Source organism: Danio rerio, chromosome 22 (genome assembly GCF_052040795.2).
Source record: "Danio rerio strain M-AB ecotype USA chromosome 22, GRCz13ab, whole genome shotgun sequence".
NCBI lineage: Eukaryota > Metazoa > Chordata > Actinopteri > Cypriniformes > Danionidae > Danio > Danio rerio.
Genome location: NC_141042.1, coordinates 6,095,821 through 6,112,875, shown reverse-complemented (window position 1 = coordinate 6,112,875; position 17,055 = coordinate 6,095,821). Strand labels below are relative to the sequence as shown.

Sequence of the window (17,055 nt, the reverse complement as noted above, 5' to 3'; positions counted from 1 at the left end):
AGATTAGCATAAAAATAATTCAAGATGAAGAATATTGTCGCTAAACAAATGTCGAGCTCACTTTTGCTTACATTCTACATCACTGTTTACTTTATAGTAAAGTTTTAGAATAAGGATATTAGCAGGCAACAACATTCATGAAGCTGAGACGATCGTGTATAGTGAACTACAGTTCCTTCCAACATGGGCTACGAAGGGTTGTTTGTTTTTGACGAATACTTCATCCCGTCCTGGATTGGTGAGTTTATTCATCTTTATACATTAAGTACACTAGGCAGACTAATTAAAAGTAGTTAATCATATTTCATAACATTTTTTGTTATACCAGGGCTATGCAAATAGATTACATATTTTAAATATTTTACTTAATAGAGTGGTAAAGAGTTTATTATAGGTGCTTACAGCAGGGTTTCTGCGGGTTTCACCAAGTCAAATTTAAGACTTTAAGACCCTTTTAAGAAATCTAAGACTTTTATAGGGCAAAATGCTAAGGATTTCCTGTAAAGGCCGGTGGAATAATGTATTTTTTATTAAAATTAAAATTCTGTTATTTTTTAGCACCATATTTGAAATAATGTGTCAAAACATAGTTATATAAATATTTATTACCATAACTTTTCTTTAAAAACTACAATAAGCTAAATTTATTTACAACATACATTTATGCGTAAATACATGGATGACTGTTATTGTAAGGATGTTAGGAAGACAATATTTTGGTAAATAGAGTTAATCAATTTTATATTCGTTAAATGTTTTTATTATTATTATTATTTAGATGGATTGTTGGTTGTACCGATTGGGTAGGTTTATGTAAAAAAATGAAAGTAAAGACCTGTTTAAAAGTATTTAAGACATTCGTTTTAAGGTCTAAATTTTAGTTATTGACATTTAAAGCTCTCGCTGACACCCTGATAGCTGGATAGTTTACCTAAAATGCAAAAATGACTCTATTTATTCACCCTTGTGTGCTTTAAACCTTTATGTTGAACAAAAAAGATGTTTTGAAGAATGTTGGAAACCTGTAACTGCTGACTTCTGTAGTAGAAAAAACAAATGCTATGGAAGTCAATAAGTGTCATGGGCCAGGTTTAATCTGGGCTCCTCTATCCTGTCTGTTCTCTGTCTCTCACGATCAGCTCTTGAGCGCACGCATTACTCACCTGTAGCTCTTTTCATCTGATTTCCCCCTCTACGTATACTTGCCCTTTTGTGAAGCTGTTTGCCAGATTATTGTGTTTGATTTTCTGTACACTTTGCGTGAGACTTCGATAACTATAAATCCATTCTTCAATGAATCCTTGTCTAAGTCTAGTCCAGTCTCGTTTAGGTAACCATCTATTGCCATACCTGTGATCTGCGCAGCTACACCACACTGTGTGGAGTCCAACACAATCTCATGGCAATTCGTAACTTTTTCATTTAGTGGCTAATTCGTACAATCTAATTCATACATTTTAGTATGATTTGCTCATCCCCCAATGACGGTTGGGTTTAGGGTTGGGGTTAGGTGCCACGCCTCCTTTTTAAAATCGTACAATTTCTTACGACTGAACTCGTTTACGTTACGTTTTCTCGTGAGATCAGGCTGGTGGAGTCCGACCTCCTCAACCCCGTGCTCGCCAGCACCAGCATCCGCACCACTACAGAAGACCTCTCCCTGCTTATCCTTTTAGAACCCCCTCGGCTCGGGTCCAGAGAGAGAAGCTTTCTGTGGCCGTAAAACCAGCCTGCGTTAACTTTCGATGACAGACGAACGGAAGCTGCCTTTGTTTGTTTATAAACTTTCTGTTTGAGCAAATTCTGACTTCGTATTCTGTCCCGTTCATGACAGTAAGTCCCAACATTATTCAAAAAATCTTCTTTGTTCGTCAAAAAAAAAAAAAAAGAAACTCAAACTGGTTTAAAACAAATGAAGGGTGAGTAAATGATGACAGAATTTTCAGTTTTGGGTGAACTATGCCTTTAAGGCATTGTCATCATCATGCAATGACAGTGGTATTTAATATCGCTTGATTGGTTGCCAGTTCATCACTTGTACATGACTAGTTCCTTTGTTAAAATGCGATTTCTAAAATTCATCTGCTGGCATTGTAATTGGTGTTTTTCAGCTATGCAAAGTAAACAATAATTCATGCTTTAAGCATTAAAAGCAATGAAATTCTGCAGCTTTTTGAGGGGTAAATATGACATGAAATAAAAGCTCACAAGTTTGTTTTGATATTTGATGTTTATTATTGGGAACATGGAATATTGAAGCAACAGTTCAGTTACTCTCCCTCAAGTGGTTTTAAACTTTTATGATTTGTTTTTCAACTGTTGAACACAAAATAAGATATTTTGAAGAATGTTGGAAACTGGTAACCACCAACTTCCACAGTATTTGTTGTTTCAACTATGAAATTCAATGGCGTTTTTTTTTATCCAACATTCTTCATAGTCAAAAAAACACTATGGACGTCAGTGGTTACCAGTTTCCAACATCCTTCAAAATATCTTCTTTTAGTTTTCAATAGAAGAAAGAAACTCAAAACAGGATTGGAACAAGAGAAGGAGTAAATGATTACAGATTTTTTACTTTTAAAATATGGAGGTGAACTAATGTATATTAAATGTTTATAAAATGTATTTTAAAAAATGAATGATTTTAAACTCAAGTTGGCCTTTTAAAGAGGTAGCATCTCTTAAACTTGAGTATCAGCACACTTTAAGATCCCATCATGCTTTGCGTTTCTGTGGTTTCTTGGTTTTGCCGGTGGCCTTTGCTGCAGGTTTCTTCTTTAGAGTCACCTCCACTGGATAATGGTCACTGACATCCAGAGCCTGCCGTTGATAAATCATTTCAGTGTATATTTATGTTATATCCATGCAAAGCACACATGTTAAAACAGACATGTACAGTGAATAATAAATGCACCTCTTCTTCTGTGAGTTTGTAGGCCTCCTGGAAGTTGAACGGTTTTGCAGACCCTGGCACGACAGCCTCCAGCATGTCCTCTTTATACACCACAATCCTGGAGAAAATACTTGCCATTAACATTTTGCAAAGGTTTGTACTTTATTTTATTAATACAGTTGTTTATTATACATTCACACTCCTGGAGATGTTTGGTGTGGAAGGGGAAAACTGTCATTTTAATCCAAAATTGAAATATTGATGAAAAAACATTGTCTTACAGATGTTGCTGATGTTTGTTTCACAAATTTAAAGCACTGACCAACAGAAAGAAAATACACTCTAAAAAATGCATTGGGTCAAATATGGTCAAACCCATTGTTGGGTTAATCATGTTTTTATTTTAGGCCTCCGTCGGTCAGTGTTGACCATGGATGACGTATCCTAGCTCTTATCTTGAGGCGTGACTGATTGTCTGAGACGGCGTCGTTGGTGGCTGACCAATACGAGAGAGGCATTCTTTACCGCAGCAGTCGCATTGATAGGTGGCTCCCTGACTGACGCTCTGCACCTTTCGGTAAACTCGCTTGTCCTCTGACGCACGCATCATGTTCTTCTCACCTGACTTGAGCTGTTTGGTCAGGGTGCACCTCCATTTCAGGCGGTCTACTGCGAGGTCTTCCCAGGACTTGGTGTTTATGTCGAGGGCCTTCATGTCCCTCTTCACGACATCTTTAAATCTCAGAAATGGGCGTCCTGTGGTTCTCTTCCCAGATGAGAGTTTTCCGTAAAGGTTATCCTTTGGGATTCTCCCATCCTCCATACGGCGCACATGGCCAAGCCAGTGCAGGCGACGTTGTCGGACGTTGTAATTACATTTTAATTAAATCCAATATTTGGTTTTGTCCATATTTGATCCAACATTGGTTTACAATTACTCAGCGTTTCTTTAGAGTGTGTTTGCAAGTTAAATTTCTTTAAACTGGTTCTTACGATCCACTTTTACATACGATATTTAATGTTTACTCAATTTTATTAGTAAACTTTTAAATATTATCTAATGTGCAATGCAATTTTGTTTTAAACTAATGCAACTTGAAGCCAAATATGGACAAATCCAATGTTGGGTTAATGTTTTCTATTCTATTAAAATGAAATGACACTTTTAAATCCAATATTCCGATTTGTCTGTATTTGACCCAACATTGGTTTACGACAACCCAGAATTTTTTTTAGAGTGTTTGTGAGTTACATTTCTTAAACCGGTTCTTACGATCCACATTTACAAACAACTCAATGTTTACTCATATTTATTAATAAACATTTGAATTTTAGATAATCTACAATGCTACTTTTCATTGTCATAATGTAACGTAAAGCCAACTGACATCATAATTAAACTTTTAAGCTCATCCCATATGAAAATGAATAATGGTTTAACTACACATAAAGCCAAATAAAACATAGTAATTGTAAAGGTAAACCACAAATTAACCACAGTTTTTTTGCTCTTAAAAAAAGGTTTTTGTAATCCAATGTTGGTGTCACAATTACCAGCTACCGTCTTTCGGATGAGACGTTAAACCGAGGTCCTGACTCTATGTGGTCATTAAAAATCCCATGGCACTTCTCGTGAAAGAGCAGGGGTGTAACCCCGGTGTCCTGGCCAAAGTCCCTCTATCGGCCCTTACAGTCATGGCCTCCCAATCATCCCCTTCCACCGAATTGGCTCTATCACTGTCTCTCCACTCCACCAATAGCTGGTGTGTGGTGAGCGCACTGGCGCCGTTGTCCTGTGGCTGCCGTCGCATCATCCAAGTGGATGCTGCACACTGGTGGTGGTGTGGATAGAACCCCCCCTCATGATTGTGAAGCGTTTTGGGTGTATGGCCATACACAATAAATGCGCTATATAAATACACATTACATTACATTACATTACAGCGATCATATCCCAAAAGATCGCTGGTTTGAACTAACTATAACAATGGACTACAAATCCACCATTTATGGACTACATTTTCATACAAGCACTCCGGTCACACTCACACATGCTTCCTCATCTAGACTGATTACTGGCACCACCTGTGGATTGTCAGAAACTGATTGCACACACTATTTAAGCTACACACTCACTCATTCACTTTGCAGAGTCTTGTTAGCTGTATAGATGACATTACGATGCGTTATTCCTGTCTAGTTTTCATGTGTTTTCGACCTAGCTTAGTTTTCTTGTTCTCCCTGCCTGCTGCCTGCCTTTTTGACCTCTCGCTTGTTACCAATTACGATTCTGGACTGCCTACACATATCTGTTTATACCTGTTGACCTTTGCTTGCCTGACGACGATTAAACCTGCATTTTCGGATCCTACCTTCAGTTGTCTGTGTCACTCCCCGTGGTTACAGTTGGGTTATATTGGTCAAATTCAACATTGTTTTGTTTTTTCCAACTAAAGTTAAAGGGTCACGAAACACCAAAACACATTTTTTGAGCTGTTGACAGTCGTATATGTGTCCCACACTGTTAAAAACACTATTAGGACACCTATATTTTACTAAAAAGTGTAGATTGGTTGTTTTTGCGTTATTTCAAGCAAATTCGTACTTCCGGTTTGAAACGAATTTTTGAAGCTGCGTCACGGCCATGACATAATAGCGTTGTATTCCAGCGTGCAGACTGGGCGTCTGTGCCAGAGTGTGTCTTATTGCGTCTTACAGTGTGCTGCATTAATGCAGGAGTAAAGCTTGGTTCAAACCAATCAGCGCGCTCTATTGTGCAACTTCATTAATATTCATTACTGTCACAGTGTTTGGACAGCAGAGACACCACGTTGTATTGGCAAAACAAGCGTGAAGTGTTGCTTTTATATTTTGCTGCCGTTAAGTTTTGTTTTCATTTTCTCTCTGTGAGAGCTCAGCTGGACTCACGTGTGGATGAACAGTGTACGCGACGCGCGACAACAATAACTTAGGTGTCTAAAGAGGATTATTGTTTACCTGAGAGCTGTTCTCATCTGCAAACGCTGAGATCCGGATTCGCTTGTAGTCTCCTCTAAATAAAGACGCGGCTCTAGTTGCTGGTGATTGTCCTGTCTCTACAGATTTGGTGAGTGAGTGAGCAGTGCTCTTTGTTTATTCAGTTCGTATTTTATTCGTATTAAACAAACTATTGCACCGAGTGTAAACAAGTTAGCACTAACAGTTACAACCAAACTATAACCTCGTGTAGGATTTTGTGAACGGAATAACACACGCGGCTTTCTGACGCTACCTGCCGTGTGCATCTAAGTTTCCGGGAAATGCTGAGTTTTTTTTTCTCTCATTCGCCGTGCGGTATCAAACATTGCATAAAAAATACGCGCTTAGAGCAGCTCCTCGAATCAAATATCTCGTTTGTCGCGAAGGACATGAATGAATTCCCTGAATGAAAGAGCCAAACTGCAGTTAAAGTCCAACATTTAATAATTTGGCAAATAATTCGACTACAGATGTCCATGTAAACACAGTCACATTGTCCGCTGTGGTTGTGTGTTTTGACTCTGAAATTCAGCGCGCCCAAATAGACACTCCCACACCCTCCCACTTTAGTTCCTCCGACAATCCCCCCTAAACAGAGCTGGACACGCCCACTTTTCTGACTTTTTCCGAAGTAGAGGTGTGAAAACACCCTGCTGAAACGAGGGGGTTTCATGGCCCTTTAAATTGCACTTTTTATAATAGATAGAGAATAGATTTTAAAGTATTATTACTGGTCTATAAATCACTAAATGGCCAAGGACCTCAATACATTACAGATATGCTCACTGAATACAAACCTAACAGATCACTCAGATCTTTAGGATCATATAAACTAGTAGTTCCAAGAGTTCAGTCTAAGCAGGGTGAATCTGCCTTCAGCCACTATGCTCCTCACTGCTGGAATCAGCTTCCAGAAATGATCAGATGTGCTCCAACATTAGGCACATTCAAATCAAGACTGAAAACACATCTGTTTAGCTGTGCCTTTACTGAATGAGCACTGTGCTGCGTTCGACAGATCGCACTATTATGTTTTTCGTTTTCTTTTTCATTCTTTTATAACCTATTTTAACTCATTTTAATTTGTTTTTATCTGTTTTTAATAATTTTTATTGTCTGCATTTTATGTTCCTAAACTTGTCTTTTTTTATTCCTGTTTATGTAAAGCACTTTGAATTGCCACTGTGTATGAAATGTGCTATATAAATAAACTTGCCTTGCCTTGCCTTTTTAACCCAATTGTTGGGTTTGTCCATATTTGACCAAACATTGTTATGGTTTTAATTAAAGCCAAAAAACATGGTAATTGTAGTTAAACCACATATGAAGAAATGTTTTTGTACTTTGTTGTAGTAGCCCAACGTTGGGTCGATCCCAACCATTGGGTTAAAAAGTGTCATGTAACTTTAGTTGGTTAAAAATAACCCAATGTTGAGTTTGTCTATATTTGAACCAACATTGGATTAAGATAACCCAGCAGTTTTAGAGTACTGATGGCAAAATGTATAGAGTTTTGTCAGTTAAGTAAGATATGACATTATTAAACAGTTCTGATAAAGACGTCTCTTAAACTTTAAAATGACCCCTACATTGGGTCAAATATGGAAAACCCCAACAATTGGGTTAAACTATTTTTATCTAAATTTAATTGAAACACATGGGGTTTGTTTGGCTTATTTGTTCAAAAATTGGGTTACAACTTTAGTATATAAACCACCGTTTAACCATGCTGTTTGTGGTAAAACTGTGGCTTTGCCAAGATGCTAATTGCACCAAACCTTAAAGTTACCACACATTTACTAGACCATAATAAAACCACAGTTAATTTGGGTAAGGGGTAATTACGAACTACTCTGGATTCCCACAAAAGACACATTTCACATTCAAGAGAAGTGCAACTCATTATGTTTCTTATTACTTCCATCACTATTAACTTTAATTGTGTTGCAACAAACATTTCGCATCCGTTTGCACAATGTGTAACTCTGAATTCTTTATATTTAAACAGAACCGCACAGCAAAAGTTTATTGATGCTCCTCACCTGTCGTAGGTGTTGTCATTGGTCGTTTTGACGGTGGTGTCAACGTCATCTCCAATCAGCCAGTGGAAATCGGTATCGGTGCGGATTCTGATGGCCTTCATCTTCTTCTTGGAGACGTAAGCACCGTCTGCGTTGAAGTCGCCAAGGATCATGACGTTCTGTAAGACAACGCAAGCAAAGTCTTACTCATATTTGGTTAAACTAAAGAGCAGAATTTCTCCATTTTAAATAAATGAATCACCTGTTAGATAAGTTCATTTCATTTATTTCCGTCTTTTCTATTTAAATTCTTTGTATACACTACCTGACAAAAGTCTTGTCGCATATCAAAGTTTTAGGAACAGCAAATAATAACTCGACTTCTAGTTGATCATTGGTATCAGAAGTGGCTTACATGAAAGGCAAAGGCCTCTAGATTAAGCTTTTTTTAACCACAATAAAATTTGATCATGCCTTGATTTTTAATTATTTAATTAGGACAGTAAGGTCCGACTTTGCTTAGACAAACGTCACTTAACAGAAAGGATTTGCAGGATTTCCAGAGTTCATCAAGATTATTTGAATTCATCTTCAATGCCTCCTCCTTCATCTTACCCCAGACATGCTTAATAATGTTAATGTCTGGTGACAGGGCTGGTCAATCCTGGAGCACCTTGACCTTCTTTGCTTTCAGGAGCTTTGATGTGGAGGCTGAAGTATTAGAAGGAGCGCTATCCTGCTGGAGAATTTGCCCTCTCCTGTGGTTTGTAATGTAATGGGCAGCACAAATGTTTTGATACCTCAGCCTGTTGATGTTGATCATCCACTCTGCAGAGCTATCGCACGCCCCCATACTGAATGAACCCCAAACCATGATTTTTCCTTCACCAAACTTGACTGATGTCTGTGAGAATCTTGGGTCCATGGCTTCCAGTAGGTCTTCTGCAGTATTTGTGATGATTGGGATGCAGATCAACAGATGATTCATCAGAAAAATCCACCTTCGGACACTTTTTTCCAAATGATCAACTAGAAGTCAAGTTTTATTTGTTGCTCTTACAACTGGGATCGACAACAAGCCTTTTGTCAGGTAGTGTATATGTATACTTTTAAAGAAACCCAAAGTTGATGTTATAAGTGTATGTGCTTCTTGATATAATCACATGCTCAGTTGGAGTTTTCAATCAGTTCAATGATTGGATTGTCAGCACAGTTTTTTTTTCTGCAACTGGCACAATGATTTAATTATAAGATCAAAAGGATTCTACCAAACAAACTGAATAGACCTCTGATTAAAAACAACGCTTTATCATCTGTTTGTATGCCTGTATAAAAACTGGCCTCGAAATACTGCCCTTTTAACAACCAGAATGAAACTTCATGTGCTTCTTTTGTTTTGTTCCCTTACTGCAAGAACATTAAATCTTTTAAAATGAATCTTCGAATAATTTTTCATCCTGACATAATCTTATATTAAAACATGTTTATTAGCCAAAAAAAGAACACCAATCTTCTCATTTTCAATGTAAAACGACATTCTAAACTCAAAAACACTTTCAGTTTGTTGGTGTATGGTTTGATAGGATAAAACTAGTTAACAATCTGTAATCTGTGTGTTAAAAAATTTAAATATTGAGATATTTGCCAAATTAAGCTCTTAGCAATGCATATTACTATTTAAAATAGGTGTTTTGATATATTTACAGTAGGATATTAATAATACATATATTCATGGAACATTATATTTACTTAATATTCTGATGAATTTTGTCTTTAGAAAAACTAATTGATACCTTGGACTACAATTTGAATAAAATTTTTCTAATATGACTTGAACACACCATTAGTTTCAGTGTTATCTGGGAATAGCATGTTTTAACATGTTATCCTAAATGAATTTGCATGTTTTGTCTTGTTTCATATGTTTTTAGCACTGTGCTTACATTGTTTGTTTGTTGCAATCATGTTTTACCACTATGCTCTCAAGATTTAGCACTTTTTTGGCATACATTAACATGTTTTACATGCATTATATTTATAAATACAACTTTTCCAATGAAGTTGCAGCAGTTGTTATCTGGGAAAACATGTTTTAACATGTTTTCTCTATATGAACTAGCATGTTTTCTCTTGTTTCATATGTTTTAGCTCTGTGCTAGCATGGTTTGTTTGTTGCAACCATGTTTTAATGCTATGCTAACATGATTTAGCATGTTTTAGCATAAATTAGCATGTTTTTGCGTGACTCTTGCACATTTATACCCTGTTTTAACGTTGCAAAAAGCCATTTGGTATAGACTTTATTATGGCGCTCACAGGCATTCTAGTTATAAATACTATTTTTCCGACATTACTTAAACACACCAACTAGTTTTAGCGGTTGATATCTGGAAATAACACAGTTTAACATGTTTTGCCTATATGAATTAGTATGTTTTGTCTTGTTTTATACTTTTTTAGCACTGTGCTAGCATGGTTTGTTACAATTAAGTTTTAACACTATGCAAACACAAATTACCATGTTTTAGCATAAGTTAACATGTTTTAGCTTGTTGCTTGTATGTTCATACTGATTTAACATGTAAGAACCTATGTAGTATAGAATTTGTAGTGGCATTCATGTGCATTATATTCATAAATACAATTTTTCCAATGAATCTTTAGCTTCAGTGGTTGTTATCTGGGAATAACATGTTTTGCCTATATGACTTAGTATGTTTTTTTTCATATGTTTTAGCACTTTGCTAGCATAGTTTGTTACAATCATGTTTTAACACTATGCTAACACAATATAGCATGTTTTAGCATAAATTAACATGTTTTGGCATGTTGCTTGCACATTTATACCTGTTTGAACATGTTGTAGGAAGCCCTGTATAGTATAGACTTTGTAGTGGCATTCACGAGTATTGTATTCATAAATAAACTTATTCAGACATGAATTGAACACACCAACTAGTTTGAGCGGTTGTTATCTGGGAATAACATGTTTTGCCTATATGAATTAGCATGTTTTGTCTTGTTTCATTTGTTTTAGATCTGTCCTAGCATGGTTTGTTAGTTACAGTCATGTTTTAACACTATCCTAACAAGATTTAGCATGTTTTAGCATTACATAACATGTTTTGTAGTGTTGCTTGCACGTTTATATCCTTTTTTAACATTGTAAGAAGCCATGTAGTATAGACTTTGTAGTTACATTGACGAGCATTATATTTAGAAATAAAATTGTTCAGACATGACTTGAACGAACATGACGTTTGAGCGGTTGTTATTTTGAAATAACATGTTTTAACACATTTTGCCTCTGTTAATTAGCTTGTTTTGTTTTTATTTGTTTTAGTTATGTGCTAGCATGATTTGTTACAATCACGTTTTAACAATATGCTAACATGAATTAGCATGTTTTAGCATAAGTTAACATATTTTAGCATGGTTCATGCATATTTATAACCTGTTTTAACATGTTGTAAGAAGCTACGCAGTATAAGCTTTGTTGTGGCATTATATTCATAAATATATTTTTTCCAACACAGCATTAGTTTCGGAGCTAGTTACCTGGTAATAACATGTTTTGCCTGTATGTTTAGCATGTTTTGCCTTGTTTCATATGTTTTAGTTCTGTGCTAGTGCATGTTTTAGCAAAAGTTAACATGTTTTAGCATGATGCTTGCATATATATATATATATATACATATATATATATATATATATATATATATATATATATATATATATATATATATATATATATATATATATATATATATATATATATACATATTTATGGCATTCACAAGCATTATATTCAGAAATGGAATTTTCTGACATTACTTGAACACATTAACTAGTTTTAGCAGTTGTTATCTGGTTATAACATGTTTTGCCTATATGAATTGGCATGTTTTGTCTTGTTTTACATGTTTTAGTTCTGTGCTAGCATGTTTTTGTTACAATTATGTTTTAACACTATGCTAACACGATATAGCAAGTTTTAGCTTGTTGCTTGCATTTTTAAACCATTTTAACATGTTGTAAGAACCTATGTAGTATAGAATTTGTTGTGGGATTAAAGTACTTTATATTTATAAATACATTTTTTCCAATGCACTATTCGTTTTAGCGGTTGTTATCTGGGAATAACATGTTTTGCCTATAAACATAAGCATTTTTTGTCTTGTTTCATATGTGTTAGCTCTGTGCTAGCATGGTTTGTCTGTTACAGTTATGTTTTTAACACTGTCAACATGATTAGCATGTTTTAGCATACGTTAACACATTTTAGCATGTTGCTTGCATGTTTATACCCTGTTTTGACCAACCAGATTAATTAAGCCTTGGTCAAGTGTTTTGGAATGTCCCCGTTTTATCAATATGCACATTATTATATATATTTTTAATAGTTGCATAATGCTAAACTCACATCAGTCTTCCATTTATCTCTGACTTCCACAAAGACATCATACAGTTCATCCAGTTCCTTCTGCGAGTCTTCGGGCTTTGTGTGGACAGGGATCAGCACCAAATCTTTCAGCACTGGAAAAGGGAGCAGGTAATTGAGTTTATTTATTAACATTTTTCTTCTTTTGTTTTCTACTGTGGAAAGCAAGCAGATTTCTTACCTGTGTTTTTACATTGGAAACGCAGAATGAACGGCTCCCGAGAGAAAGCATCTTCATCACCCACTTGGTTGTCTTCATATTGGTATGTGTTGAGCAGTTTAGCATCAGCTTCTCTGTTAGATGTGAGCAAAAGGCCTTAAATAGTTCTATATGAATGACTGTTCATAGTCGAACATACATATTTTGTTTAAAACTGCTATGTAAGCTATAAATATATATTTAAGATGATGTGAAAAAGAGAAAATGTTTTCCTAGCATGTAAACACAATGCTAACATGAAAAACTATGCTGCTAGCAAGCTTCTAACATGTTTTAGCATGTTTAACACATTACTAATGAGTTTTTACATGTTGCTAGCATGTTAAACCTACCTTGTTAGCATGAGTTAACATGTTTTAGCATGTTGATAGCATAAAACCGTATAGCATACACATGTTTACAAGACATTTTGAAGAGCCTTTGGTCTGGAGCCATTTAGAAAGGTCTAATAAATATCATAAAACATGCTTTTCGAACATTTTAAATCATAAACATCTTGAATATATTTTTAAAACCTCTATATAACGATCAACATAACATGTACACATATTGCAGATTAGCAAATGTGTGCAAAATATTGAACCAGAGACACCAAATCGATGTTTCTGCGATATGTAGGATAATCAGGAAAAAAATCTTGCTATTATGTTTCTAGCATACTTTAAATTGATAATTAGCTTGTAACTACCATGTTTAACTACATTGCTAAGCATGTTTGCTAGCATACTTTGTATGTTTAACATGATTGCAACAAACAAGCTAGCACAGTGCTAAAACATATGAAACAAGACAAAACATGCCAATTCTTAAAAGGAAAAGTTATTAAAACATGTTATTCCCAGATAACAACCTTTAAAACTAATGGTGCATTGAAGTCATGTTTGAAAATTTGTATTAATGAATATAATGCTTGTGAATGCAACTACAAAGTCTATACTATATGGCTTCTTACAACATGTTCGAACATGGTATAGACATACAAACAGCATGCTAAAACATGTTAACTTATGCTATAACATGCTAAATCTGTAATCCATGTTTGAGGTTTGACCAATATGCTAACATGATTATGCGGTTTAACAAGTTAATAGCATGAACTATCAATTTGCTAGCACATTTTTTGCATGTTTTATCAAATTAATAACATGTTTTGCCTTTATGAATTAGCATGTTTTGTCTTTTTTCATATGCTTTAGCACTGTGCTATCATGGTTTGTTTGTTACATTCATGTTTTAACAATATGGTAACTTAAATCAGCATGTTTTAGCACAAGTTAACATGTTTTAGCATGTTGCTTCCATGTTTATACCCTGTTTTAACATGTTGCCATGCAGTATATACTTTGTAGTGGTGTTAAAGTGTAGTCAGTTCATAAATACAATGTTTTAGCATAAGTTAACATGTTTTAGCATGTTTTTTTCCTGTTTTAAGATGCTGTTAGAAGCTATGTTGTATAGCCAGTTTTTTTGCATGGGGCAAACATGTCTCTAACGTGTCTGCTAGCATGAATAAACATTTTGATAATGCTTTTAAGCACATAGTTATATCACATATTAGGTGTTAATAACATGTTTTAACACACTGTTATTATGAAGCTTCCAGCATATTATTAACACACTTAAAGCCTGTTTTTTTTTTAAAGCCATTTTTCTAGTACATGGTTATCATGTTTTAGCTGTTGATATCATGTTACTATGAACTGGTATGCTGCCAGCATATTGTTAACACACTTATACCCAGTTTTGCCTGTGGCTAATGTTTTTAACATGTCCGCTAGCATAAATAGACAAGTTGATATTAATTTTGATCACATTTATCACATTTTAACAGGTTTTAGCACATTGCTAGTATGTATTAGCATGATGCTCCCATGTTTAGGATGTCACAAGCATGTCAGAATGTTCAGCATTGATAAATAGCTCCAATTAGTGATGTTTGACTGACTATTCATTATTAAACAACAAGTTTAGCTTCGTTTTATCCTTCAGATTTGCAATAATCACCAAACGCAGTACCTGTAGAAGCAGACAAACTGCTCCTTATAGAGCGTCCGCCCTAGTCTAGAGCTTCCCACCATCTTGAACGGACTGTTCTTATTAGCTCTGTGGGAAACACAGCGAGTTACATTTGGTTTGAGAGATGAACTACATGCTTTTTGAACTATGAAGCCTCAGAAATCATACAGACCCAGTTTTGTTGAGCTCGTTCAAGAACTGGTTGATGGCTTTCCCCTGTTTATCCACCACCTCCAGGACAATGACTATACTATACCGGGAGAAGATCTAGGGGAAAAGTGTTGCCTTTTTTTAGTATTTTGTTGTCATTTTAAGTGATTCCTTTGAACAATAAGACGACAAACTGACCTTAATGAGAGTTTTGACTACTTTTTTGTCCGACAGTTTGCTTGGACCCATACGTTGGATGTTAAAAGATGCGATCTTCATGTTGTCGACCTTAAATAAAATGTAAAACCACAAACAAGGCGGCGTTTTGTGAAAAGAAAAAAACAACTGTTGTCACTTTATGGCCGGTTGGGAGTTTCTATGCTGTTTTCCTGTTGTAAATCCTCTTAGGTGTTTGAGGATGCATTGTGTGAAGACAGGAAACTCTTAATGTTTGCACAGAGCAGACATGTTCGATAATGCAGGAAACAGACTGAGACCGAAAGGAAAACCACAAAGTTTTACTTTGAGAAATTGAAAGTAAAACAAGTTTAACTCATTAAATAAATTCATTAAAGACTCAAAAGTCGCTGCGATTTGTGTTTGAACACATTTCAGTACTCAAATGTGTCATCACGTAAACAAACAAAAACAAAAAAGAGCTCTTACCGAAGCTGCTGTGATTACAATGAAGTCAAGTCTTGTTTTTCCAGTGTTGTCCGTTAAAAACTATGCTGAATAATGAACGAGCGCTCATTTGAAATAAAAGGCCAAGCCTACTTCCTGTCTTTCATCTGATAGGGTCTGTCGCACAGATGCCTTGTTAAACTTGTAGACGCCTTTTAGAAAAGAAAATTTACAACCTGCCTGACAAGAGGAAACCCATGTGCTTTAAGATCAAATGACTTAACTGTTGAAAATAAAGAACTCAATTTGCATTTGTGAGACTCCACCCTTCAGGAGGTCTAGATAATAATGTCGTGCAGACGCACTTGTCGAAAGCACTCTGGTGGTTTCAGTATGGTGTCAGATGTCACTAAGTCTAACCTCAAAAACATTTCCCTACAAGCAGTTTCAGTTAGCTGACAGACTTCACTTTAAACTGAAGATCAAGATTTGCAGCATTTCAGATTTCAATTAAGAATTACAAGATTCGTTTTTTAGAATTGAAGGTTCCGTTAAAAGAATCTTTAAAATTGATTGAACTTTTCAGTCATGAAACGGTTTATTATATGATTTAAAATATTCATTACAACAAAAATACATTTTTGGCTGAAAAGTTATTTGAAGTATTACTTTTTAATGTGGAAAGCTTAAAATCATTAAGATATTTAATAGAATTAAGGGGGTTATTAAAACAATAGTATTATACAGCTAAAAATAGTTTTAATTAGACTATGATTTTGGTTTTTCAATTATTAGACTTCTTTATCAAAAAGAATTTGAAACCATAATATTTCTGTCTGTATCTTCTATAATATCATTAATTAATTTTTCTTCTGCTTAGTCCCTTTATTCATCAGGGGTCGCCACAGCGTACTGAACCAACAACTATTCCAGCATATGTTTTACACAGCAGATGCCCTTTCAGCTGCAACCCAGTACTGGGAAACACCAATACATACTCATTCTCTCTCTCTCACACACACTATGGCCTATTTAGTTTATTCAATTCCCCTATAGCGCATGTCTTTGGACTGTGGGCGAAACCAGAACCCGGGCGAAACCCAAAGCATGAACATGCAAACTGCACACAGAAATGCCAACTCGAACCAACCGGGACTCGAACCAGCGACCTTCTTGCTCTGAGGCGACAGTGCTAACCATCGAGCCACTGCACTGCCCAATTCACAGAACTTTTCCATTCCAAAAATAGAAATATAAAATATAAGACGACTTAAATATACTTCACAACAAAAAGAAATGCTTTTAAAAGATTTTTTGGCTGAACAGTTATTTGTAGAACAAATTTTTATGTGGAAAAAACATAATATTATTAAGGTATTTAATAGAATTAAGGGGTTTATCAAAACAACAATAGTATAATAAAGCTAAAAATAGTTTTAATTAGACTATGATTTTGGTTTCCCAATTATTTGACTTGTATTTGGCTTCTTTATCGAAAGGAATTTGAAACCATATTCTCTCTGCCTGTATCTTCTATAATATCATTAATTAATTTTTCTTCTGCTTAGTCCCTTTATTCATCAGGGGTCGCCACAGCGTACTGAACCAACAACTATTCCAGCATATGTTTTACACAGCAGATGCCCTTTCAGCTGCAACCCAGTACTGG

General features: G+C 35.3%; 1 protein-coding gene and 1 long non-coding RNA gene across 2 annotated transcripts; one reads left to right on the top strand and one right to left on the bottom strand.

The window, feature by feature from the left end:
* Nucleotides 1-587: 587 nt before the first annotated feature.
* dnase1l4.2 (deoxyribonuclease 1 like 4, tandem duplicate 2) lies at nucleotides 588-15,627 on the bottom strand. The gene is given in 9 exon segments (NM_200869.1): nucleotides 588-2,823; nucleotides 2,918-3,014; nucleotides 7,957-8,114; nucleotides 12,359-12,471; nucleotides 12,558-12,670; nucleotides 14,613-14,699; nucleotides 14,785-14,879; nucleotides 14,961-15,062; nucleotides 15,429-15,627. Coding segments are annotated over 8 exon segments (849 nt in total). The 5' UTR covers nucleotides 15,042-15,062; nucleotides 15,429-15,627; the 3' UTR covers nucleotides 588-2,718.
* LOC147838367 (uncharacterized) lies at nucleotides 2,933-8,916 on the top strand. The gene is made up of 2 exons (XR_015521673.1): nucleotides 2,933-3,049; nucleotides 7,923-8,916. It is a non-coding gene; the product is annotated as an uncharacterized LOC147838367 (long non-coding RNA).
* Nucleotides 15,628-17,055: the final 1,428 nt, after the last annotated feature.